This window comes from Lycium ferocissimum, chromosome 4 (assembly GCF_029784015.1).
Source record: "Lycium ferocissimum isolate CSIRO_LF1 chromosome 4, AGI_CSIRO_Lferr_CH_V1, whole genome shotgun sequence".
Taxonomy (NCBI): Eukaryota; Viridiplantae; Streptophyta; class Magnoliopsida; order Solanales; family Solanaceae; genus Lycium; species Lycium ferocissimum.
This window is the reverse complement of record NC_081345.1, coordinates 7,103,115-7,124,617: the sequence shown is the minus strand read 5'-3', so window position 1 is coordinate 7,124,617 and position 21,503 is coordinate 7,103,115. Positions and strand designations below refer to the sequence as shown.

At 36.0% G+C, this 21,503-nt stretch overlaps 2 protein-coding genes across 2 annotated transcripts; both read right to left on the bottom strand.

The window, feature by feature from the left end:
* Positions 1 to 3,021: 3,021 nt before the first annotated feature.
* Positions 3,022 to 3,896, bottom strand: LOC132053702 (probable membrane-associated kinase regulator 4). Its single transcript, XM_059445815.1, has 3 exons — positions 3,831 to 3,896; positions 3,325 to 3,787; positions 3,022 to 3,215 (listed from the first exon to the last, which is right to left on the bottom strand). The coding sequence occupies exons 1-3, from the start codon at positions 3,894 to 3,896 to the stop codon at positions 3,022 to 3,024; spliced, it is 723 nt and encodes a 240-aa protein (XP_059301798.1).
* A 7,520-nt stretch (positions 3,897 to 11,416) lies between these two features.
* Positions 11,417 to 21,235, bottom strand: LOC132051489 (uncharacterized). Its single transcript, XM_059442579.1, has 15 exons — positions 21,040 to 21,235; positions 19,557 to 19,661; positions 19,396 to 19,464; positions 18,191 to 18,280; positions 17,913 to 17,996; positions 17,331 to 17,495; positions 16,386 to 16,573; positions 15,765 to 15,837; positions 15,331 to 15,384; positions 14,057 to 14,314; positions 12,710 to 12,916; positions 12,462 to 12,565; positions 12,104 to 12,248; positions 11,896 to 12,030; positions 11,417 to 11,801 (listed from the first exon to the last, which is right to left on the bottom strand). The coding sequence occupies exons 1-15, from the start codon at positions 21,136 to 21,138 to the stop codon at positions 11,634 to 11,636; spliced, it is 1,944 nt and encodes a 647-aa protein (XP_059298562.1). The 5' UTR covers positions 21,139 to 21,235; the 3' UTR covers positions 11,417 to 11,633.
* Between the last annotated feature and the right edge of the window lie 268 nt (positions 21,236 to 21,503).

Below are 21,503 nucleotides of genomic sequence, written 5' to 3'. Positions count from 1 at the left end.
AGTTTACCTCATCCTGCTCACTGTCATCATCAATATAAGATGTGTCCATGAGTGCACGTGCACTGAATCATATGTTGAAGGTTTATCATTGACAGCCAACATGGATGTATCACCTAGATCATTTTCAGATTCACTGGAGGAATCTCTCCAGGTAGCCAGAGCCTATTTCACCAAGTTGTCAGCTGCTTCTCTTTTTCTAAATTTCATGTCGGGGACCTGGTTCCTATTTGCTGCTTTGTCAAAGTTGTTCTTGTAATAATCTTACTTGTGAAGAGGACATTCCTTAATGAAATGCCCAGGTTTCCCACATTTGTGACAGCAATCATATCCTTTGGGGTTTTCTTTGGAACTTCCTTTATTTTGGAACCCACCATGTTTACGGACCATTTTTTGAAATCTACGAGTAAGATATGCCATATCTGACTCGTCTTCACTTGAGTCACTTTTAGTAGTCGCCTTGAGGACCAGGTTCTTTTCTTTCCTTGGCTCCCTTCTTTCCAGATCCTATTTTCTTCTCAGCTCATTAATGGTCAGTTTTTGCAAATCCTTGGCTTCAGTGATAACATTAACTTTACTTTCCCAGGAATTGGGCAGTACACTGAGTAATTTAAGAACCGGTTTGTTTGTTGCAATGATTTCATGAAGAGAATGGAGTTCATTGATTATGGAGGTGAACCTAGTATGTATGTCATGAATGGACTCACCATCCTTCATCTTGAAAAGCTCATACTCTGTGGTAAGCATGTCTATTTTGGACTGCTTTACCTAACTAGTTCCCTCATGAGCAGTTTGAAGAGCATCCCATATCTCCTTTGCAGATTGACATGACGAGATACGATTGTACTTATCCGGTCCAATACCACAAACGAGAATTTTCTTGGCTTTGAAGTTATTTTCAATAGCCTTTTTGTCAGCCTCATTATATTACTTCCTCGTTTTTGGAGCTTTTGTAACATCAGCCTCATCAGTCTTTATAGGGATATGCAGACCATCACAGATGATGCCCCATAGCTCAGAATCCTCAGCCATTAAATAGTCATGCATCCTTGTCTTCCACTATCCATAATACTTTCCATTGAATCTCGGTGGTCTTGTGCTATCGCCCTTCCTCTAGGTTTGGTGGAGCAACCATGAATGAGAAGGATCCTTTCTAGGTATTAACCTTTTAAAAAGAACCTACTCTGATACCAATTGTTAAAATATATGAGTCCACCAAACAGTATAGAGAACCAGGTTCTCTATCTGTTCCCTAAGTAAAACCGAAAGTGACACAAGATATTTACTTGAAAAACTCCTTATTCAAGGGATTAAAAACCACGACCTACCAGAGTAGGATTTCCTCAAACTTCACTAAACTGAGCAACTTTAGATTACAACCTATTGCAACCTTGAAATTAAACTCTTAATCCCTCCCCCTTACAACAACTCTATTGCAAGGCCTTTATAATAACTCTATTGCAAAGAACAAACCTTGACTAACTCTAGCTAGGCAAACACCACAAAAGGTTAAAAATCTGTCCTACCAAGAACTTCTTAAAAGCAGTGTAGGAATACAAGTTAAGAACAAAAGACAAAGACTTCAACAACTTAAAGTACTTAAGCATTGACAGTGATTGGAGAACTAGTCCCTCGGTTGTTGCAGCTTTGTTCTTGATGAGCACTTTGAGAGCAGCGGTGGCTAATACTTGTGAGAAAATAATTTTTCTAATTTGTAAAGTGTTAGAGTTACACTTGTATAATGTTGTATACATATGGGGAGCAAGTGTTGAGGTGAAAGGGACATTGCATCGTCCGCTAGTACACTACAGTTGTGTTCCGCACCGCCGATCGGTACGAGTGTCGCAGTTTGTATGTAGAGTTGACCGAGTACCTAAATTTGGAACCTAATCGCATCTAGTTCCTCATCTGGTCCCTATCTGGGTCCTCGACTTGGTTTGTGGAAGTGAATTTCATTATTTCATCGTATTCTTGCCGCCGCACCGCGTTGCCGGTTAATGCGTTGTCGGCGCCTTTAGTAATGAGAGTTAGTCGAAGCAATGACTACAACCTGATCGCATCGGGTTCCTCATCTGGTCCCTCGAATGAGTTTGTCAAAATCATCAACACATGAAATATCATCAAGTTGACCGAGTGAACCTGATCGTATCTGGTTCCTCATCTGATTCTTCAAATAAGTTTGTCAAATCATCAAAACACAAAATATCATAACTCATCGAAATGACCTTATAACATTCAGTTTTGGAGTACAACTATAACACACATAATTATTCTAGTGAACAATCTCACTGCCCAGTACAACACAACCCTAATGGCATCAACATCGCCATTTTTTAAGGAGGCGGAAAAATATCAAGAGATGAATATGAAGTTAAATTATGTTTCTTCAAATTTAATGGATGAATTTTGCTCCATGCAAAGTCCGGTTTAAATAGCAGTTGCATGCGAATTTGAACAAAAAATATAACAAAAAAAATACTATATAGCATATGAAATTTCAACACTATGCACTATTTAGTACAAATTAGCAGTAGAATTGTTTCAGAAATGCAGGGTGCAAGGTGCGGATCATGGACATGTATTCATGCGCTATATGGGTCATGACAGCTCTAGCGGCTGTTGGCCTGGAACATTAAGCCACGACCATATAACGCATGAAATTCATGCGATATAGATAGTACTATTAAGTTTTTTTTTACGCGATAAAAAGGTCTAATTAAACTTAAATCCCACTCTCCCACACGCACAGGAGCGTGAATAACTTAGCACGGGAGCCCATTATTGAGAAACACAATAATAGGGAATGAATGGGTCTATTTTACATTGGGGGAGTAAGATAGGCCAGGTGCTTTTACTCAACTCAGTAAAGGTTCATTTCTAGATAACAAGAATATAAAATAGACCTGTGTCCAGACGTTACCCCAAAAGTTAGCTCATAAGAATGAGAATTTTCCAATTCCATTTATCCCAACTCATTTCCTCAACCAGTGTGAGACTTCACAGTGACCAATTGCACTCAATTTGTTAGTTGGAACTTGGAATGGTAAGCTCTTGGGACTTTTTACAATGAGCAACAGCAGCCTCAATATCTGAAGTGAAACTGTTGCTTCTCTTGAGGAAATTCAACTCATAAAAGCTATTATTTGACGAGTTGAAGGAACAATTAGATGATGAGAAAAACAAACATTTTGTTGGAGAACGCCATTTGATTTCTGCTGCTGATAATGACCTCAAAGACAAACCATCAATGTTCTTTATTGCACATATATGATGTACCATTAGTATATTTCAACGGGTTTTTTTTCTTGGACAAATTCATGTCTTTACTTGAACAACTGTTACCGTTTGAACAAGAAGATTTGCTAAACAAAGATTTGAGAAATGCCCTCGAAGCTTTGAACTTTTGGCAGATTAAAGAATCTTTAATGAGATTGAGCTTGTTAGACCAAACTTTCTTAGGACTATTAGCTATGGAACTACTAGTGGTGAGTTCAGTACTGGACCACTCAAACAAGTGTTCATTTGAATTAAGTTCAAAACTCTCCCTACAAGATTGTGATGGGGAAATGTTGCAAGAACCAATTGGGGTGATCAAGAAGTTTATGCAAAAGCTCTCTTCTTCTTCTTCTAAATCTTCTTGAAATTTGAGCTCTGCTTGAAGTAGTTTTTGGTGAAGAGGAAGGAGTTTGCCTCTGTAGAAGAGTTCATCAGCATGGGAAGTTGTGGTTTTCTTGTCATTGGTAATTGAGGCCATTTGAAACTCAAACTCTCTGTTTTGAGGGGGAAGAGGCTTTAGACTTTGGACATGATGAAAAGTAAGAGCAAGAGTTCACTTCAATGTCTCTGTAGTCTTCTTCATCTGAGTGGTCCTTTGGTGATGGAAGAAAATTACAGGCCATTTACTTAGGAAAAAAAAAAAAGACAATATTCTATGTGTGAATTTTTTAAGATTATGGGGAAGCTGAGCTTGGTGAAGGGTAAAGAAACTGTGAAGTGGAGATGGTGTCGACAGAGTATTATATAGATATCATTTTCATCCCTTAACTTTCTTTTAAAAATTAACCTTTCTCTCTTACTTTGAATAATAGATAGCCCCCCTTCTTATGTAAGTTTAATCTTTTTAATGTGAGGATGTGGAAGTACTACGTAGCAGTGTTTTAAAAGGCGTTTTTGGGGCGAGCCCTGGTGCGGGGCGTACCAAAAATGCCCTGGGGCGATGGGTCGGGGCGAAAGTAAAAAAGCGTACGCCCGCGCAATTCGGGGCGTACGCCCAGGCGTTTCGGGCAAGCTTTTTTTTTTGTTGGGGCGTATTGGGGCGTAAGCCTTAAAACTTCTTCGAACTAAAACGAAATTTGTTAAATAAGTCCTTAATATAATGCCCAAATTCTCAAAAGTCAAACATGTAATTACTCAAATGTTTTAAAAAGGAATCGAAACATTAAATTTAAAAGTCAAGACCTTTTTTTTTATTGCTAGAATGCCTAATATATATTCTTTTCCAATTATTTATCTTGTCTTCTACTATCTCAAAAAAAGTAACGACGATCACATGCTTGTAAGTAACGTATAATAGATTGTTCTAATTAGTTTTTTTGTGGGGTAGAGCATATATATATATATATATATATATATATATATATATATATATATATATATATATATATATATCTTTTTTCAATTATTTATCTTGTCTTCTACTATTTCAAAAAAAGTAACGAGTCGAAACACTTGTACTTGTAAGTAGCGTATAATAGATTGTTCTAATTAGTTTTTTTTTTTTGGGGTGGAGCATATGTATGTATATATATATATATATCACTTATTTATAATTTTCTTCAATTTTTTACGCTATTTCACCTATTTAAAAGTATTTATTATAATTATATCATTTTATAAAATACTAAAAATTAAAATCCCATGGGGCTTACGCCCCCGTCGCCAGAACTTACGCCTTTGGACAGACGTAAAACGCCCCGCCTTACGCCCTCGCCTTTTAAAACACTGCTGCGTAGGAGGAGCCCCTTCTTCTTAGTTAGTGAATGCGTGCCATGGCCATTTGATATATATCCTTTAAAAAAAAAAAAAAAAAAAAAAAAAAAAAAAAAAAAAAAACTGGTTTAGTTAGTGAAGCTTGTTTACTTTCTTTCGTTATCAATGCGTTGTCCAGTAATTCAAGCATAAAAGAGTCTATTCAAGCTACTACTGCAAGATACTGTGGAAACGGATAAGTATTGCAAGATTTACCAACTTCAAACACACAAAATGCACTATGTTCATACTTGTTGAATTTCAGGTTCCTACTTGAGGCACAGAAATACTTAATACTTGCCAATCTTCAAGGCATAATGAAAAAGAGAATTTTGCCATCAATCCATGAAAGTACACATTGAAAGAGCTTGAACTAAGCTTTGTATTTATTTCCCTAATAATACACTGTTGAATAAACGGCTAGTTAAATACCGAGATTAAGAATAGAGATCGACTCCTAAAAGGAATAGAAGAATCTAAAGAACTATTATCTACAGCAACTATTTAGGACTATTCAAATACCTGAAAATGATCTCACGGTTATTTCTGAATATTAGATATCCTAACAAACATAACCTTCAAGATTTGAAACCTTGGTAAATTTATTATGTGAGCATGGAAATGATCTACTAAACATCTATGAATATTTGACACTGAATCCAATTATTATTGTATGTTTAACTTGAGGTCGTTATATAGAACCCCATAAATTTCAAATCTTGAATCCGCCTCAACTAATGTGAGAGCTCTAAGTTGAGGCCCCGAAGTATCTTTAAATCTCTTTTGGTTTATTCCTTTCTGGAAAATGTTTTCCTTGGTACCTAACACACTCGTAATGCTCCTATATCATAAAACTCGAATGTGCCACGTGCATTTGGTGAAATAGTTATTTCTAGTTAGGTCAAATACATAAGCAGCCCCTTAAACTTGTAATAAAATTTCATATTGACATCTAAATTAAGACTTGTTCCTATTAAACCCTCCAACACCTATTAAATTGTGTCTATTAAACACTTAAGTTACAATCTCATTTAAGAATAAACTGTGTGATTTACAATCTCGCTGACATGAAAAGTGGACCAATAAGTCAGTGACGTGTGTACAATAATGAAAGAAAAAAAGTTTCTATATTCCCTCAATTTGTGTATTTCAATCTATTTATTTATTTTTAAAAAAAAATCAAAAATGAAAAAATCGTTGTAACCACCTCGTATTGAAAAAATCGTTGTAACCAAATGTAAACAATGAATGCATCCATAGCTACTTTGTTACTAAATTTTCCAGAAAAAGGCTCAAATATCATCCATTATCGGAAATTCATTTATCTTAAATCAATAGTTTGGCTCGATTATCTGTGGAAAGCGAACTATAGGAAATGACTCATTTATCATTTCATTCAATATTTTGACTCATTTATCTTGCCAATAGTTACCAAAATGACTCATCGATGCCATTTTTTATTAACGCCGATTTAATAATACCAGATATGACACGTGGCCTCCAGTTAGAAGTCTACGTAGTTTAATTAAACTAGCCCAATTTTAAATACCAAATTAATAAAAAATCCGACCCATACATCTTACCCACCCACAACTATAATCTAATTGGAGGCCACGTGTCATATATGGTATTGTAAAACCAGCTTTAATGAAATATGGCATGGATGAGTCATTTTTATTAGCGATATAATAAATGGTGTTATTGATGAGTGGCGTAAATGATCATTTTCATAGTTCGATGGCATAAATGAGTCATTTCCTATAGTTCGATGGCATAAATGAGCCAAATTATTGACGAGTGACATAAATAAGTCATTTCTAATAGTTGGATGACATATTTGAGTCTTTTCCGAATTTTCAAACTTATCCTTCATCATTCCCGTTCTCTACATCGGCGGAAGCGACGGAGGAGATAAATTAACCTCCGCCGGCAGAATTGAGGTTTTTGTGACTAATATTATTTCCCCGATAGGATGATCTATTATTAATTATAGATGATGAATCAAAATGTTTTGTTCAAATTAAGAGAAATTGAAACAAATGGAAAATTGGTATTGGAGGTGTTGGCAGGTTGACATAGTCGGACAAATGCTTATCATAGTAGAAGAAATCAATGCAAAAGATAAAACTTCAATCAGATTTGACCAAATCTTCTCCATCCCTCAATTTTTTATTTATTCCTTCTTTTTCTTCTTCTGGTAAAGAGATTTTGGGGTAAGAAACAGCTCACAGTGCTTGAATGGAAAATTACGCCAACAGAGCAGTTGGTTTTATAGCTAATGGATTATAGATTTCCACTAAAAATGTAATAAAAGTGGATTTTCCTCAAAATAATACTATCAGATATTATTGATCTACTAGCATAATTTAGTTTTCCATAACCACCCAAATGATCCACTGACGGATGAGGCTTGACGGTGGTGGTTACATGGACTTGGGAAAGGGGATGTTTTCCAATTAAAAAAGAAAGAAAAAATATGAATTATCATAGTGTCACGGGCTCAACAAAAGTGTAACTCACAGAATGTGACATGTCATTGTTTGTGTTTAATAGACACAATTTGACATGTGCTAAAGGATCTAATGGGAATAAGTTTTAGTTTAGGTGTCAAAATGAAATTTTATGACAAGTTTAAGGTGTGACTTATGCATTTTGTCTTCTAGTTATAAACCGTCCTTTGGATTGAGTTTAATTTCTGTCGCTACGTGGCCGACTTTTCTTCTTTATGGGATATGTTTTCTGCTCCAGTGTGTGAATAATTTCGTCTGTTAGGTGTGTCCCAACAGCAATATGTTGTTTTAGTTAACAGTGATCATGTTCCGTTCTGTATTTGGGCATAATATAGCCAATTGTTTAACTATTTGGTGAAAATGATATATTTATGTATTCTAGTTGGGTACATAACCAATTTAGAGACTTTTGTACAGTTAATACACAGGTCACTGAGTACAACAACAACTTCAAATACTTCTCTTTTATCGTCAACGAAATATTAATTGTCCAAACGCTTAAAAATATCTTCAGTTGCTTCCGTGTGATGTTTCTAATTATAGACCTTACAAAAATCAGAAGCGTTAGAAAACGTATTAGCGGGAAATTGAATAATCTGGCTTTAAAGGGTAGTCTCTGTCCTTAATGAATTTAGGCCTCCTAATTAATTACTGCAGGGATGGTGGTAGAAATTCTCCAGTATTATACAAAACTTATGAATTTCAAATTTTAACAATTAACTTGAATTTCCCACAAAAACAGAATTGTATTTTGTAATGAGTAATTAGAGAAGAAGAGAAGAAATCAGCCTTTGTGTTGTATTCACGTTTTTAGAAGTCTGTTAGTAGCAGATCCAATCATTCCCAACAAATGCCTTTTCAAACAACAACATAAAAAATTGGATGTCGTAGCGGCCGCGTCGCACCCACCATAGCACCCAAATTGGGCGCCACAGCAGCCGCACCCATTTGGACGTTGTAGTGGCTGTACCGCACCAGCCACTGCGCATGAGAGGGGCTGCAGCACACCGGCCTTCTCCTCATTCCAAAATTCGTTCTCTCATATACTCCCATCAACTCTTAACTATTCCAACAATCCCACACTTACTTAGTGATTGATGCTTTTTAAAATTTATGCATGTTGTAGTTGTCTTTCGATTTAAACTTACTACTTGTATAAACTCTCAAGAACTTGTCGAAATTAATGGTCAGATTAAATTCTATTAAACCACAATTCCTCTATGACAGGACAGAGAAGCTTTATACACATAAATGTACCAATTACGCAATTCGTTCACCGCGGGTTTTAACACCCGATAATGATCTTATGCTACTTCTTGAATTTATAAACACTTACAAAGTTTTGTATTCCATACTTTGATTAAAGTAGCACCACTTCTTGCGTTTATATAGGCGAAGTCTTAAACCTAGTTCTTAATATGGACTTGGTTTTGAATCTGAATCCTGTTTCTTCATTAAGAGTGTTTGTATATTCACCCTCCTTTGCTAAGTACTATAATTTCCAGTACTCGATTACCATCACAACTATAACTTATTGTTACCTTTTGAACTTTTAGTATTACTTAGCAATAAGAAAGGTAACATTTCTGTTACTAGCGACAAGTTTTAAAAATCTCCCTTAGACCCATAGCACTAATAGTGCTTATTATGGGAAATCTTAGTAGCTCAGTTGGTTAACTACCTGAATTTTCACCTTGTTGGTGATGGTTCAATTTCCCATCATGTAATCCCCTTCCCTATTTCGCCTTTTTTTTTTTTAATTGTTTTTATTACATAGGGGGTAGGGGAAGGGGAAATGGGGAGGGGATTACAATATGGGGATTCGAACCTCGCGAGGTGAAAGTTCAAGTAACCAAGTGCGAAAGCCTCTTGACCCCTACTATATTTCGCCTTTCCCTATCCCCATTTTAATTTATTTTTTTTAAAAAAATAGCAGTGCTTATTAGCATATCCCCCGCGAGTCCTTTAGTAATTTATCTTGAGAATTTGTGAATTCAGGAAGTATGCCAAAAAAAAAAAAAAAACCATTCACTAAGAGGGTGTTTGGATTGGCTTATTTTAAGTGCTTTTTGGATTTTAAGCTCTTTTCTACTTTTTGTGGTGTTTGGGAAAGGTAAAAAGTATTTTTTAACACTTACTTTTGGGCCAAAAAAGTACCAAAATAAGCAAAAAAAAATTTGCGCGAATTCCCTTCGAAGGCGCTGGTCTTTAATTTTTGCCCCTCAAATTGCTGATCTTTAATTTTCCCTTCGCCTAAAAAAGTTGCCGAAAATATCTCGAGGTTCTTGGTTCGATCCCAGCTCATTAAAAAAAAAAATCGCAAGGAAAGGTTTCGCGAAAGTTTTGCCTTATAAGGCAGAATTTAGTTATGCCTTAAGACAAATAATGTCTTATAAGGCAAAACTTAGCTATGCCTTAAGGCAAAAGTTACGCTTTAGGCATAACTTAGAACTAAGTTATGCCTCATAAAACAAAAGTTATGCCTTAAAGCATAACTTAGAACTATAGGAGTTATGCCTTAAGCCTTAAGGCATAACATTTAGCATAACTTTTGCGAAACCTTTGCTTTGCATTTTTTTTTTTTTTTTTAGTTGGTGTTCGAACTGCGAGGTATTTTCGATCACTTTTTTAGGGAAGGACAAAAATTACAGATTCCAATTTGATGGGCAAAATTAAAGACCACCTCAAAATAGGGGCAATCGTGGGAATTGCCCAAAATAAGCTAAAAACCAAAAGTTGGGTACTCCCAACTTATGGCTTTTGATTTTCAACTTATAAGCTAATTTTAAAAGGTCAATCCAAACACCCTCTAAATATAGAATTAAATTAAAGTGCTAAAATGATTCTCCTATTAAAGAAATTGTAGTCAAAGAAGATTAATTTCTTAAATTTTTAAATGTCGGTTTAATCATCAAAGGAGGAATTCGAACTAACTATTTATAGAGTTCGTGAGCTTTTTTCCCCTTTTAATCTTTATAATTTTCTTGAACACAACATGGATATTTGGTTGAGAAGTCGAAATGGCCTGGGAGACCCTTGTACTTGTTCCGGTTTGTCATCCTTGTTCCGGTTTGTCATCCTTGTCTCGGTACTCCTGAGTTTGTCAACTGAATACTTAAACTTGTTAGAACTCAGCATTTTAAACCTTTTTTTCATCCGGTCAGTGGTGTGTGTAATACAACTGACTATGAATCGAATTTCACGTCATTTTTGAATGCCACATAGGAATCCAAAATTTAAAAAAAAAAAAAAATTAAAAGAAAATAAACCAGCGACCATTGCAGGAACTGGCCAAGAACCACGATCAGAGGTGTTTAAAAGTCTTGAATTGATCAACTTGAGGTGTCTGAATGAAACTCCGTGAAGTGCAGATCGGGATGACAAACCGGAACAAGAACAAGGGTCTCCTAGGCCATTCCGCCTAAAAAGAAAGAACAAAAGTTATGTCAAAGTTGAGAGGGTTGGACTATAACCCATTATTTAGTCCATCTTGGCCCAGCCCATCTTAGTTGAATACTCCCTCCGTTTTAAAATATTTATCTAATTTTGACTTGACACACAAATTTAAGAAAATATAGAAAACTTTTGAATTTTATAGCCTTAAATTAAAAATGTATAGAATGTACCAAAATGTTCTTTAATCTTGTAGTCATGTGGAAAGTTGCCATCCTTCGTAACACTTTACAATATTCCCATGTGTTCTGAGACATCTGATGACAGCTGTAGTTAGTAGTCTCACAATGTGTCTTCTTCACGACATGCATCGACATCCCCCTTGTTATTCAAGATTAAACACTCAAAACTGATCAATAGGTGAAAATAAAATCATCACTTCCCTCCGACAATAAAACTACATCAACGGATGTGCAATAACATAGTAATCAAGTCAAAATTTGCCTTTGATAAATAGTTGAGATTTCAAAGCATGACATTGCACTGCATGGCTAGCACAGAGTACAAGAAAGGTGATCTAGTACATTTCATGACCGATCGCCTGCTCCCAAATGATCACCTACACCAATAAACTATAACAGTTTGCAGCACTGAAAACAGGCAACTAATAGTGATGCTTCCTTCTAACCAAGAGCCCTATTCATTTCAGTACTCTGAAGCACTCAAATATTCACCGTGCTCCTCAAAGTACTCAATCAACCTCTTCAAGAATTTATCACCACTGACTGTCTCAGTATCACATACAAGACAGCACTGTCTCCTTGCTCGTGTCACAGCAACATTCATTCTCCTTCTGTCACTAAGAAATCCCACCTGATCATGAAATGTTTCACATTAGATTCACCGTGTTATTACCCAAATGAGCAGTTCAGCTATACATGAGAGTTCCTACAATTGTGAAGAGTACCTCTTTCTTTGAGTTTGACCGGACCATAGAAATAATAACAGCTTCTTTTTCTCGACCCTGGAAACCATCAACAGTTGAAATCTCCATTTCTTTTAATTTGTCTTCTTTGCTTTTGAGCGTTTTCAAGTAAACGACCTGCACAAGCATTTGTAGTACAGCACTCAAACTTGAAACCAGTTTGGTCTTTTTATTATTTGATCACACTTGCCTGTGCCGCGTAAGGAGTGATTAGTCCAATATCAGAAGCTCGGACTCCGCTTTCGACTAGTCTCTTTGCATGGGCAATGGCAACCTCAGCTTCACCTTCATTTAATGTGCTATCTTCCTCATCCTTTTTTTCTTCCATGTCACACCTGCAACGTGTAGTGTTAAGACTTGGCAGTAACAACAAAAGGAGGTTACAGGTAGAATTTCTACTTGGTACACAAACAAAATTATTCCATTTTCGTTCTGGTATCCAAAACACCTTGACTTTCAACTTTAGAATTTTCATTTAAGAAGTTATTTGAAATGGGAGAGAAGAATGATGCCAAAAAATGAGAGAGGAGAGACAGTGAGCAGCATACCCAGCAGTGTCTACGAGCAGAAGCGCTGATTCTGTAGAAGGTGATTTCTTCACATCCTCAAGGTGATATAGCATATGGCTAGAAACACTTGAATGGGCTTCAATCTACAATCATAAATGCAGCTGAAAGGTTTAGATCAAATTAGATGCCAGTATGTTTCACTGATATTATCTTAAGAGTATACTGGAATTTAAGGAAGATGAAGAGAAAATTTAGTTTTCGACCGACAGTTACAAATGACCTAACACCTTATTATCATACAGTTCTCCAGATGACCAGTTCATAATCAGTTCATGCATGCGGTACTGAACAGTGAGCATAGACGTGATTTCATCTCCATATAAATCTGCTAAACGCTCGAAAAGTGTCTTTCCCAGTCCTTTCTTCTCAGCTTCTACACTTTGAATGGTTGGAGGGAGCTGGAGATGATCTCCAGCCAATATACACCTTGAACCCTGTAAGCAAGGATCATTAGCTTTGCAGTTTTCTCTAGATTTAATATGATCACTCTTTCATTGGATTTTTATTTCTTCTATTTCTTTTTCAGAAATAAGGAACTGTAAAAACACATGTAACTGCTACATTTATTTGAAACATGGTCCACGATAACCCAAAAGTGCAACTCACACAGCCACAAACATAAGCAAGAAACACAAAATTTTGAATTTGTTTTGATAAATAATGCAAATATAGAATACCAATATTATCAGGAGAATTTAACCCATAAGGGCTTTAGACTAGCCAGTTAAGCTACTTCCGATTAGCTTCTTTATCCTCTTCTCTTGATTCATTAAGGAATCCATACATCTAAACCTCCTCCTCCAGAAAGATAGAGAGAAGAGAGTGGGGATGGGAAGACCATAACATAAAAAGTTTAAAAGTGAATTCCAACCAGTAAAGCCGAGAAAAAATTTCTTAATGCCGTCAGTCACTCTATGTACAAGGCCGAAATAAAGTTTGGTCTTTGACTTGATACATCATTCCACAAGGATATTAATGGCTTATATCACATCAGGCTTGTCCAATTAATTTTATCATAGCATTGCAATCAGATGAATAAGTCTTGAGCACAATGCAAACTGTCCAATTACTTGTCCTTGAAAAAAGCCAAGATCTGGCCACACTGCCGAAAACCACTTGTTTCCAATGAGCCATTTTTTGGTATACCTCTTGTGGCAACACCAAAGGTCCGTCCAGTTATGCAGGCTGCCTTCCAGTTATGCAGGCTGAGTTTTGAATTTATAGCACTCATATGTCATAACCCAGAACATAGACAGGCAAGTTCAAAACTTACCCAAGGTTCTTTTTTTTTTTTTTTTTTTTTTTTTTTTCAATGTTTGTTCTATTCGTTATAGCACTCACATGGATTGACTACTCCTATTTTGTAAGAGAACTCTTTTTTTAACAAGTAAAATGTTTAAACAAAACTTTACAACCAGAATTCTCATGCTCCTGCATCAGTTCATATATAGAGAGAGAGTGTTCATGTTAGATTGCTAAAGAGCTGATTGACAGTTTTCTTGACATAAACAAAAAATCTAGCAAAAAACGATCCATAGATTGGATAGTTTAAGCATCACTGATAACATGTTTACCTTCAATAAAGCAATCCAGCATGCTATTTCCAGCGCCTGAGCAGCTTCATCAATAATAACCACATCAAATGATAAGCCATCCAACTTTTTGGTCAATGCCCCAGTCAATGTTGTCAGCACTACATCTGCATTCTTAAGAACATCTGTTACTGCTAGCTGCTGCCTTTTACGCTCTTCTTTGGAAAGAGACTTGAGCTCCCTCCTGATGTCCCTCTTTGCATTTCTATCTTTAGCTTTTAATAATTTCCCATTCAACGCCTGCAGAATTCATCATGAAGCAAATGGGAAAACGCAACAGTTAAACAGAGAATTATCCCGGTACACATAAAAAAAAAAATTCAAAAGTGACTGAACTGCAGAAGAGGAGAAAGGGTATCAAATAGACCTATTTTGAAATTTGAATTGCCAAAGGAAATCCTTATACAGTCAAACCTCTCTATAGTGGCAGCGTTTGTCCGGAAATTTCATGGCTGCTATAGTGAGGTGTTGTTATGCATGTATACTGGCATTCAATATTTAGATCTCATTTAGCTGTTATAAACAAAAGTACGCAAACAATTAACTTTTTGTACTTTTTATGTTATAAACGAAAACAATATACTTGTAAATTTTAAAATCTCAGTTGATTTTCATATCTCATAAATTAAAAATTGAAAAGACTAATAAATTACTACTAAATTCACAACTAGTTGTACCACACAGATAAAGAATTAAAATCTATGGAACATATGCATTTTAAATTAATTGAGAATTTAAATATTTCAAGTTTTACGCAAGAACTCTACAATTGTAGGTTGTTTCTTAAATTCTAGTCTCTTAGTGATAATATAACGCTTGAACTGACGAAGAATTTGGTCCAAACTTTCAGCAAAAGGAAATTCAATAGCTTTCCCTTGAAGACTGTCTAACTGCTTAACAGTTGACTCTTCGATCTCCAAGGAGCAGTAGGTTGAGACTCTTCATTGATACTTTTGTTGTCACATATTTCTTACAAAATATTATTACACGCTATTTGAGTATGGCTGTTATAGAGAGGTAATTTTACAAAGAGGGTACCGCTATAATGGATGCCATTCTTTGTTATAGGCAAAATGTTGTTATAGAGAAGTAAAATATAAGATGAAAAATCGGTTCCGGAGAAAATCAGGCCGTTATAGTGAAATGCCATTATAACGAATGGCAATTATAGAGAGGTTTGACTGTACTTAGAATTAACTTCCTTTAAAATCTTGGACAAGCTAAAGATAAAGTGGCAATAAGTGAGTACACCATACCTTCATCTCCTTGCGGATGTCATTTGCAAGACCACTGTTATCACCGCGCAGAACCTGTTGAGAAAGAAGACATTACAAAATGTATCCCTTAGTCACTAAAAAAGAATATTACGAAACAATAGGTGCATGAAAAAGCAACTTATAAAGAAGCACATTATTCTTTCCAGGGAAAGAACTAGTGTAAAAAGGCTGGGAAAAGCTGAGTATGAATGCTGGCCCACCCTAACTGGGGAATCCTCCCAACAAAAAATAGTGATATGAAACTGTTGTGATTTAGTCTATTTTTAACTACAGTGCACTTAGAGAACAAGAAGGACATGTAATTTTTATGTTCCTATGTACTAAAAGAAACTTACAACGTACAAGAAAACAGCATGACACCATAACATTCCATGAGACAAGATTCTTGACAAATGAAAATGGTCATATCTCACCTGGGCATCAAGAGCGCTATCCAATATTTGTGGGAGCATACGTGCAGGGTGTCCCAGTCTCACCAATTTCACTCTGACAAAACATGGATAATACAAATCCTTTAAAATCCAAAATAAAATCACAAAAATATGATAATTAAAAAGAACCATTGCATGTAGCTCGTAGCTAGGACATAAAAATCCTGCAGAAAAGAGGGTATAATCATGTGTCTACTAGTAGCAATTGCATCTATCAAACTTACAGCTAACACATCATCTTAAATAGAAACGAATAATACAGGTATGCCGGAAAACAGTATGTAAGCCACCAAAACACCCAACTTAAAAACTCATCCAACAGCAGATCAGATCTTCTGGTCAGAGAGATATAATAGTGGCAGCATTTATATTTTACCAAAATTATGAAAGGTAAAGCACGTCTGACCATTTTAAGTTGAGCATTTGAGATCCATTCGAACTGAGCTAATGAAAAATTATTTCACCTTTTTAGTTGGAACTTTAGGCGGTTCTCGAGAAACTATGGCCAAAAAAAAAAAAAACCTCAGTCCAATAGGACATAATGTTTCACATTGAGGAGAAAGGTGTCAGCTAGAAGTTATCAACCAAGACATATCATTTTACCTGTGTGGAACAACTCTCTCAACAATGTTATCAACGGCAATATTTGAAGCAGCGCAAGCGAGAATCTTTGAACCACGTTTGACTTCCTGCAAAATTATCTCAACAACAGTGGTCGTTTTCCCAGTTCCAGGAGGCCCGTGCAGCAAAAATACATCCTTGGATGAAAGTGCCTTCGAAATGGCATCTTTCTTAAAAGATTAAGAGACAAAGTATCAGTTTATAGTGGCCAGCATATACATCTGCAATCATCAATTCTGCTTAATGCCCTATCATCAAACTTTTAAGATGAAAATTCTTCCCAAATGTTGATCATTTTATGAGAAAGCAATTGCTAAAAGTGTAATAATTCGTTTGACGGTTGAAAATTTGTGCAACTCTAGTTTAAACTCTCCGTGCCTAAAGTGGAACTGATTTAATAAGGCAGTCAAACACCTGACACGAGAAGTCATAGTACAGATGGAAATTGCAGAAAGCAAGCCATTTGAACATCCAAATGCAAGAAGCTAGAAGGTTGTATGTAGCTTCCAGTAAGTAAAGGTTAGGCATTAAACATGGACATTCCTGTCTGTCCCTACAGATTTGTCAAAGCACAAGCATACAGTTTTTTTTTTTTTTTTTTAGTACCTAAATGATCTCTGTGGTACAGATGAAGGACAATAACAGGAAATCTTTCGTTTCTATAATCAAACATAATGCATTAATTATTTTAATTTTGTCGAGGCTTCTCTAAAGACTGGCATAAGTCAAGATGGTATACATGTGAAGACGGTCAAATATAAAAAGCAACATACTTTTTGCCTCTCTACAAAGAAACAGACTAGTCTGAATACTGGTATGAAAGAATGCACCAGTAAAACACGTAAAAAGCAGAGGGAAAAATGATTAAGTAGGAACAGGGGCGTGCGGAAGAAAAAATAATTAATACAAAATTGATGCCTTCACAACCTGCGAGTGATCAAGGTTGCGATTTAAAGGGGTGAAATTGACATCCTTCTTAGACATTGTTGGTGGTCTTTCCCCAAAAAGAACAGGAACTAAGTCAGAGGCAGGGCCTTTCAGCACACCTTTACTCAGTTGTATCAATGTGTCCTTCAGCCGACGGTAGGTCACCTACAAAAGCAACTCCAATAGAAAGACTCTTTGAATTTAGAATTCCATAAACTTTTCTCCACTAGTAGAACTTCTAGAATTTCTAGAGCGTGAATTTCCCTTTTTCCTGAACTCCAAACCGTTAAAATGTACAACAATAGCATGCATAGAACTACTAACTTTGACAACTTCGAAAGGTAAAGGAAAAACCTTCCTTGTGATTTAGTTTAGGCACTACCTTAAATGTATTTAAAAAATAGGTGATCCTTAAAAACTCAAGTCATATCAAATTGTATCATATGTACTAATCAACTACACCAGAAACAATGTTTCAATGCTTTTATTTGTTATATCAAGACTGTGTCGGTACTCGTTCAGATCTATCAAATGTATACCTAGGCAATAAACATGACCGTTTTTAGATCAAGAATCATGTACCTCATTTGCCAGTTTCTCAAGGCGTAAAGGATTATTCAGACCCTCTTCCGGGACATCGTCAAAAGCAACAGTAATAGATGAGTCCTGCTCCATGAGAAAACAACCTTTTAAAGATCCAACCAAAAAACATTACTAATAACCTACACTTCAGTAAAAAAATAAAAAAATAGAAAATACAAAATCAGATCAAATTACATTCACTTCACATCCTTTTTTTTAATTATCTTTTCGTTCTCTCTCCACTTTGTATACCGGTAAATGCTTTACAGCTACATTACCTTTAGTCTGTAGACAACTCCCTGTCCAAGTGCAGGAGAGCCTAAATCAGCTTTGTTTGGTTTCAGAACAACAACGTCATGAGTGCCAAACTGCATGAGAGGAAATTATCTTCAGAAAAAATAGTAACTACTAATTAAGAAGAAAACTAAAGGGGAAAGCGGAAGGGAAGTATAAGAACTCAAAAGCAGTAAGTGGCCTAGTTACGACAAGAATTGGATAGTGTTAGGAAGTATAATTTTTTCTAAATATTTAGTTTCATCAACCTCTGTGACCCCGGTTGAGGCAGGCTTAAACCCTGAAGCTAGATAAAGTGCAGGTTGTGTGTTTCGTTTCTATTAGGTGATGTTTTAGTGCAGGCACCAAGATATCAAGGTGTGCAACTCAACAGCCTCTAACTTTGTGTTAAACAAGGCAGCACTAAGTGATATATACAGAGGCGAATCTAGGATTTCAAGAGGATGAGTTCACCTTAGATTTTTTTTTTTTTTAAAAAAGACGCAAAAAGTGCATTTAGTAGGGTTCGATCCTACAACCTTAAGGGATTAAACCCAGCACTTAACCAGTGCTCCACTCGGTCTAGTTTGACCATGTGTTCCTTCAGTTAATAGTAGATACTATAATTTATGGATTATATACATAATATACCGAGTTTAGTCGGGTGACCATGGGTTCACGTGACCCATATTTTATACATAGATTCGCCCCTGGATATACATAGCTGTAAAAGCGATAAGTATTTGTTAATGAAATGTTACAAGTAAATATGTTGGTGATTATGAATAGAAAATTAAAAGTTAGACAAAACTTAGTCACCAAATTCAATTGAATACTCAAAAGTACGTCTATGCATTTGAGTTAAAAATTAGAATGGTTTTTGAATTGGATTGACAAGGTTTTTACTCCATAAATTTCATTCAGTTGCAATTTTTTCAATCCCTTGGCCCGGTAATCTTTCTTTGTGATTATAATAATATTTTTATGTTAGGTCTACATATTTATTTTATTTTTCTCTTCTTCTACTTTGTCAATGAGAGAAGTGCTTTAATTTTGCTTTGCACTTGATGCCCAGCAGACATTAGCCACATTTTTACGCTTTTCGCCTTTGACAGCATTGATCTCTAACCGAGAAAATATCTTTTCTAGTTGCAATAAACTGCCTAGAACTTGAAAGCATCAGAGAGCAATCCCCTTATCAAAAATTCACCTTGTGAGGCGGAAGGATGTCCCCTTTGTTTGATTGAAACTCCAGAAGCGTCTTGCCCATTAACCCTGTCTGTCCATAAAACCCCCAACTAGTAAAAAGATCCTGCAAAATCTAACTTAATCTGACCAAATTAGCATAAGCAAGCAGCAGGAAGAGATTACCTGGATATCAACACACTTCAAATTAAGAATAGTGGAGCCCTTCTTCTGAGCAGATTCCAAACTCCTCGTCTCAGCAGAGCTCATGGAAACTAATATTTCAGCATCCTAAAGACACCATTCAGGTAACACAGCACAATATCAGCATCAACAACAACAACATACCCAGTGAGATCCCACAAGTGGGGTCTAGGGAGGGGGGGCGGGGGTGTATGCAGACCTTGCCCCTACCTTGTGTGAGATATTTCCAATACAATAGACCCTCAGCTCAAGAAAAGCGTTTCCAAAAACAGATTTGACAAATACAAGAGTAAAAGCTATGGTGAACATAATGAGAAAAGAAGGTACTGACGGCAAAAATAGTAAAGATAACCCAAGTAAAAGAAACAACAGTAGTAATACAATTGGAGAATAAGATAACAATAGAATAATAATAATGATACTGATAAGTAGGAAAAGGAACAGACAATGTGCTCTAAGCCAGAACCATGCTCTCCCACAGGAAAGAGAGAAATCGCTCGACTACTTACTAACCATCTACCCTAATCCTCGACCTTCATGTTTTTCTATCTAGGGTCATATCCTCGGTGAGCTGAAGTCTGAAGATATGTAATGTCATGTCTAATCACCTCTCCCAGTTCTTCCTTGGTCTATCTCTACCTCTCCTTAGACCTATTACTGCCAACCTCAACACAACACAATATCAGCATTTGGTGGAAAAAGAGAAAAAAGCTATAACAAGTCCTTCCTCCATCCCACTTTAGGTGTCCGACCGATCCATCAACCACATCCTGTTCACAACCTTGTTAGGGCCTACTATAAAAACACTTTATATCCATTCCTCTCTATTTAAGCCTGTCAATGAAGCCCCAACTAGTTCAGCATTCAGAAGATCCATTCTAATAGCGGTCAATCTGCCACAATCCTTCTCCCTTATACAGACTTGGTGTCGAGCTGGGTGAAAGGTACTAAGTCTATAGTCCCTTTGTTTTGTAACCTAAAAATGCTTGTGTTAATGAAGTTTTTGGGGCAAATCCTAATGAAGTAGGTCGTGTTTTTTCAGTCCTTTGAGTAAGGAGATTTCCACGGTAAAATTCCTTGTGATTTACATTCCGAAGTTTTACTTCTTGTTAAGTGACTGAAGTACCGTTCGGTACTCGGGTATGGTTGCGAAGCTCACATAGGCCAAATTTCCCACTTATGGTGTCAGCATTTTAGTGTAATTTCTATCTTAACTCCAATTTACTTATTGAAGTAGGAGTATTTTCAAAGGACAAAATACATTGATAGTCGAATTTCCTACTTTTCCACTGCCAAAAAGTCTCAAACAGGGGATAGAGGGAGTATTTATGCAGCTATAAATACCCTGTTCACCTCTATCATATACATTTCTAACGAAAAACCAAACTTTAATCGAACAAAAACATATACTCTGGAATCCAAAAATTGCTGAAAAATGCATGTATTTGAATTTGAGTTATTGTACCTTTTCCAAATCAATTAAAGGGGCCATGGTGGAAACGAATTGGTCGAGTGTTAGAGGGGTACTTGAGGAGGACTTGCTCTTGCTTTTCCCTTTCTCCATGGCTGACAACTCTCTGACGACAATGATGATGATTGTTGGAAACCAACTACTTTCTTTTTTGGCCTACTTCAATGGGTTTTTCAAAGGTTATTTCCTTCGTTCCTAATCTTTTCTTTTTCTTTTTCTTCAAAACCCTCTTTTTTAATTTAATATTTAATTTGGGGTTTTTATTTTATTTTTTTCAAAGGAGCCGTTTGGCCATGGAATATTCACTTTATTCGAAATAATTTTTACTTTATTTTGAAATTATACTTTGGATATAAAAAAATTTAATTCAATTTGGAGTTGGATTTCAAATGGAAAAGTGCTCCAAACCTGTTTACCAGCTCCATCTTCATAAATTTCAAATAAAGTGTTATCTTCTC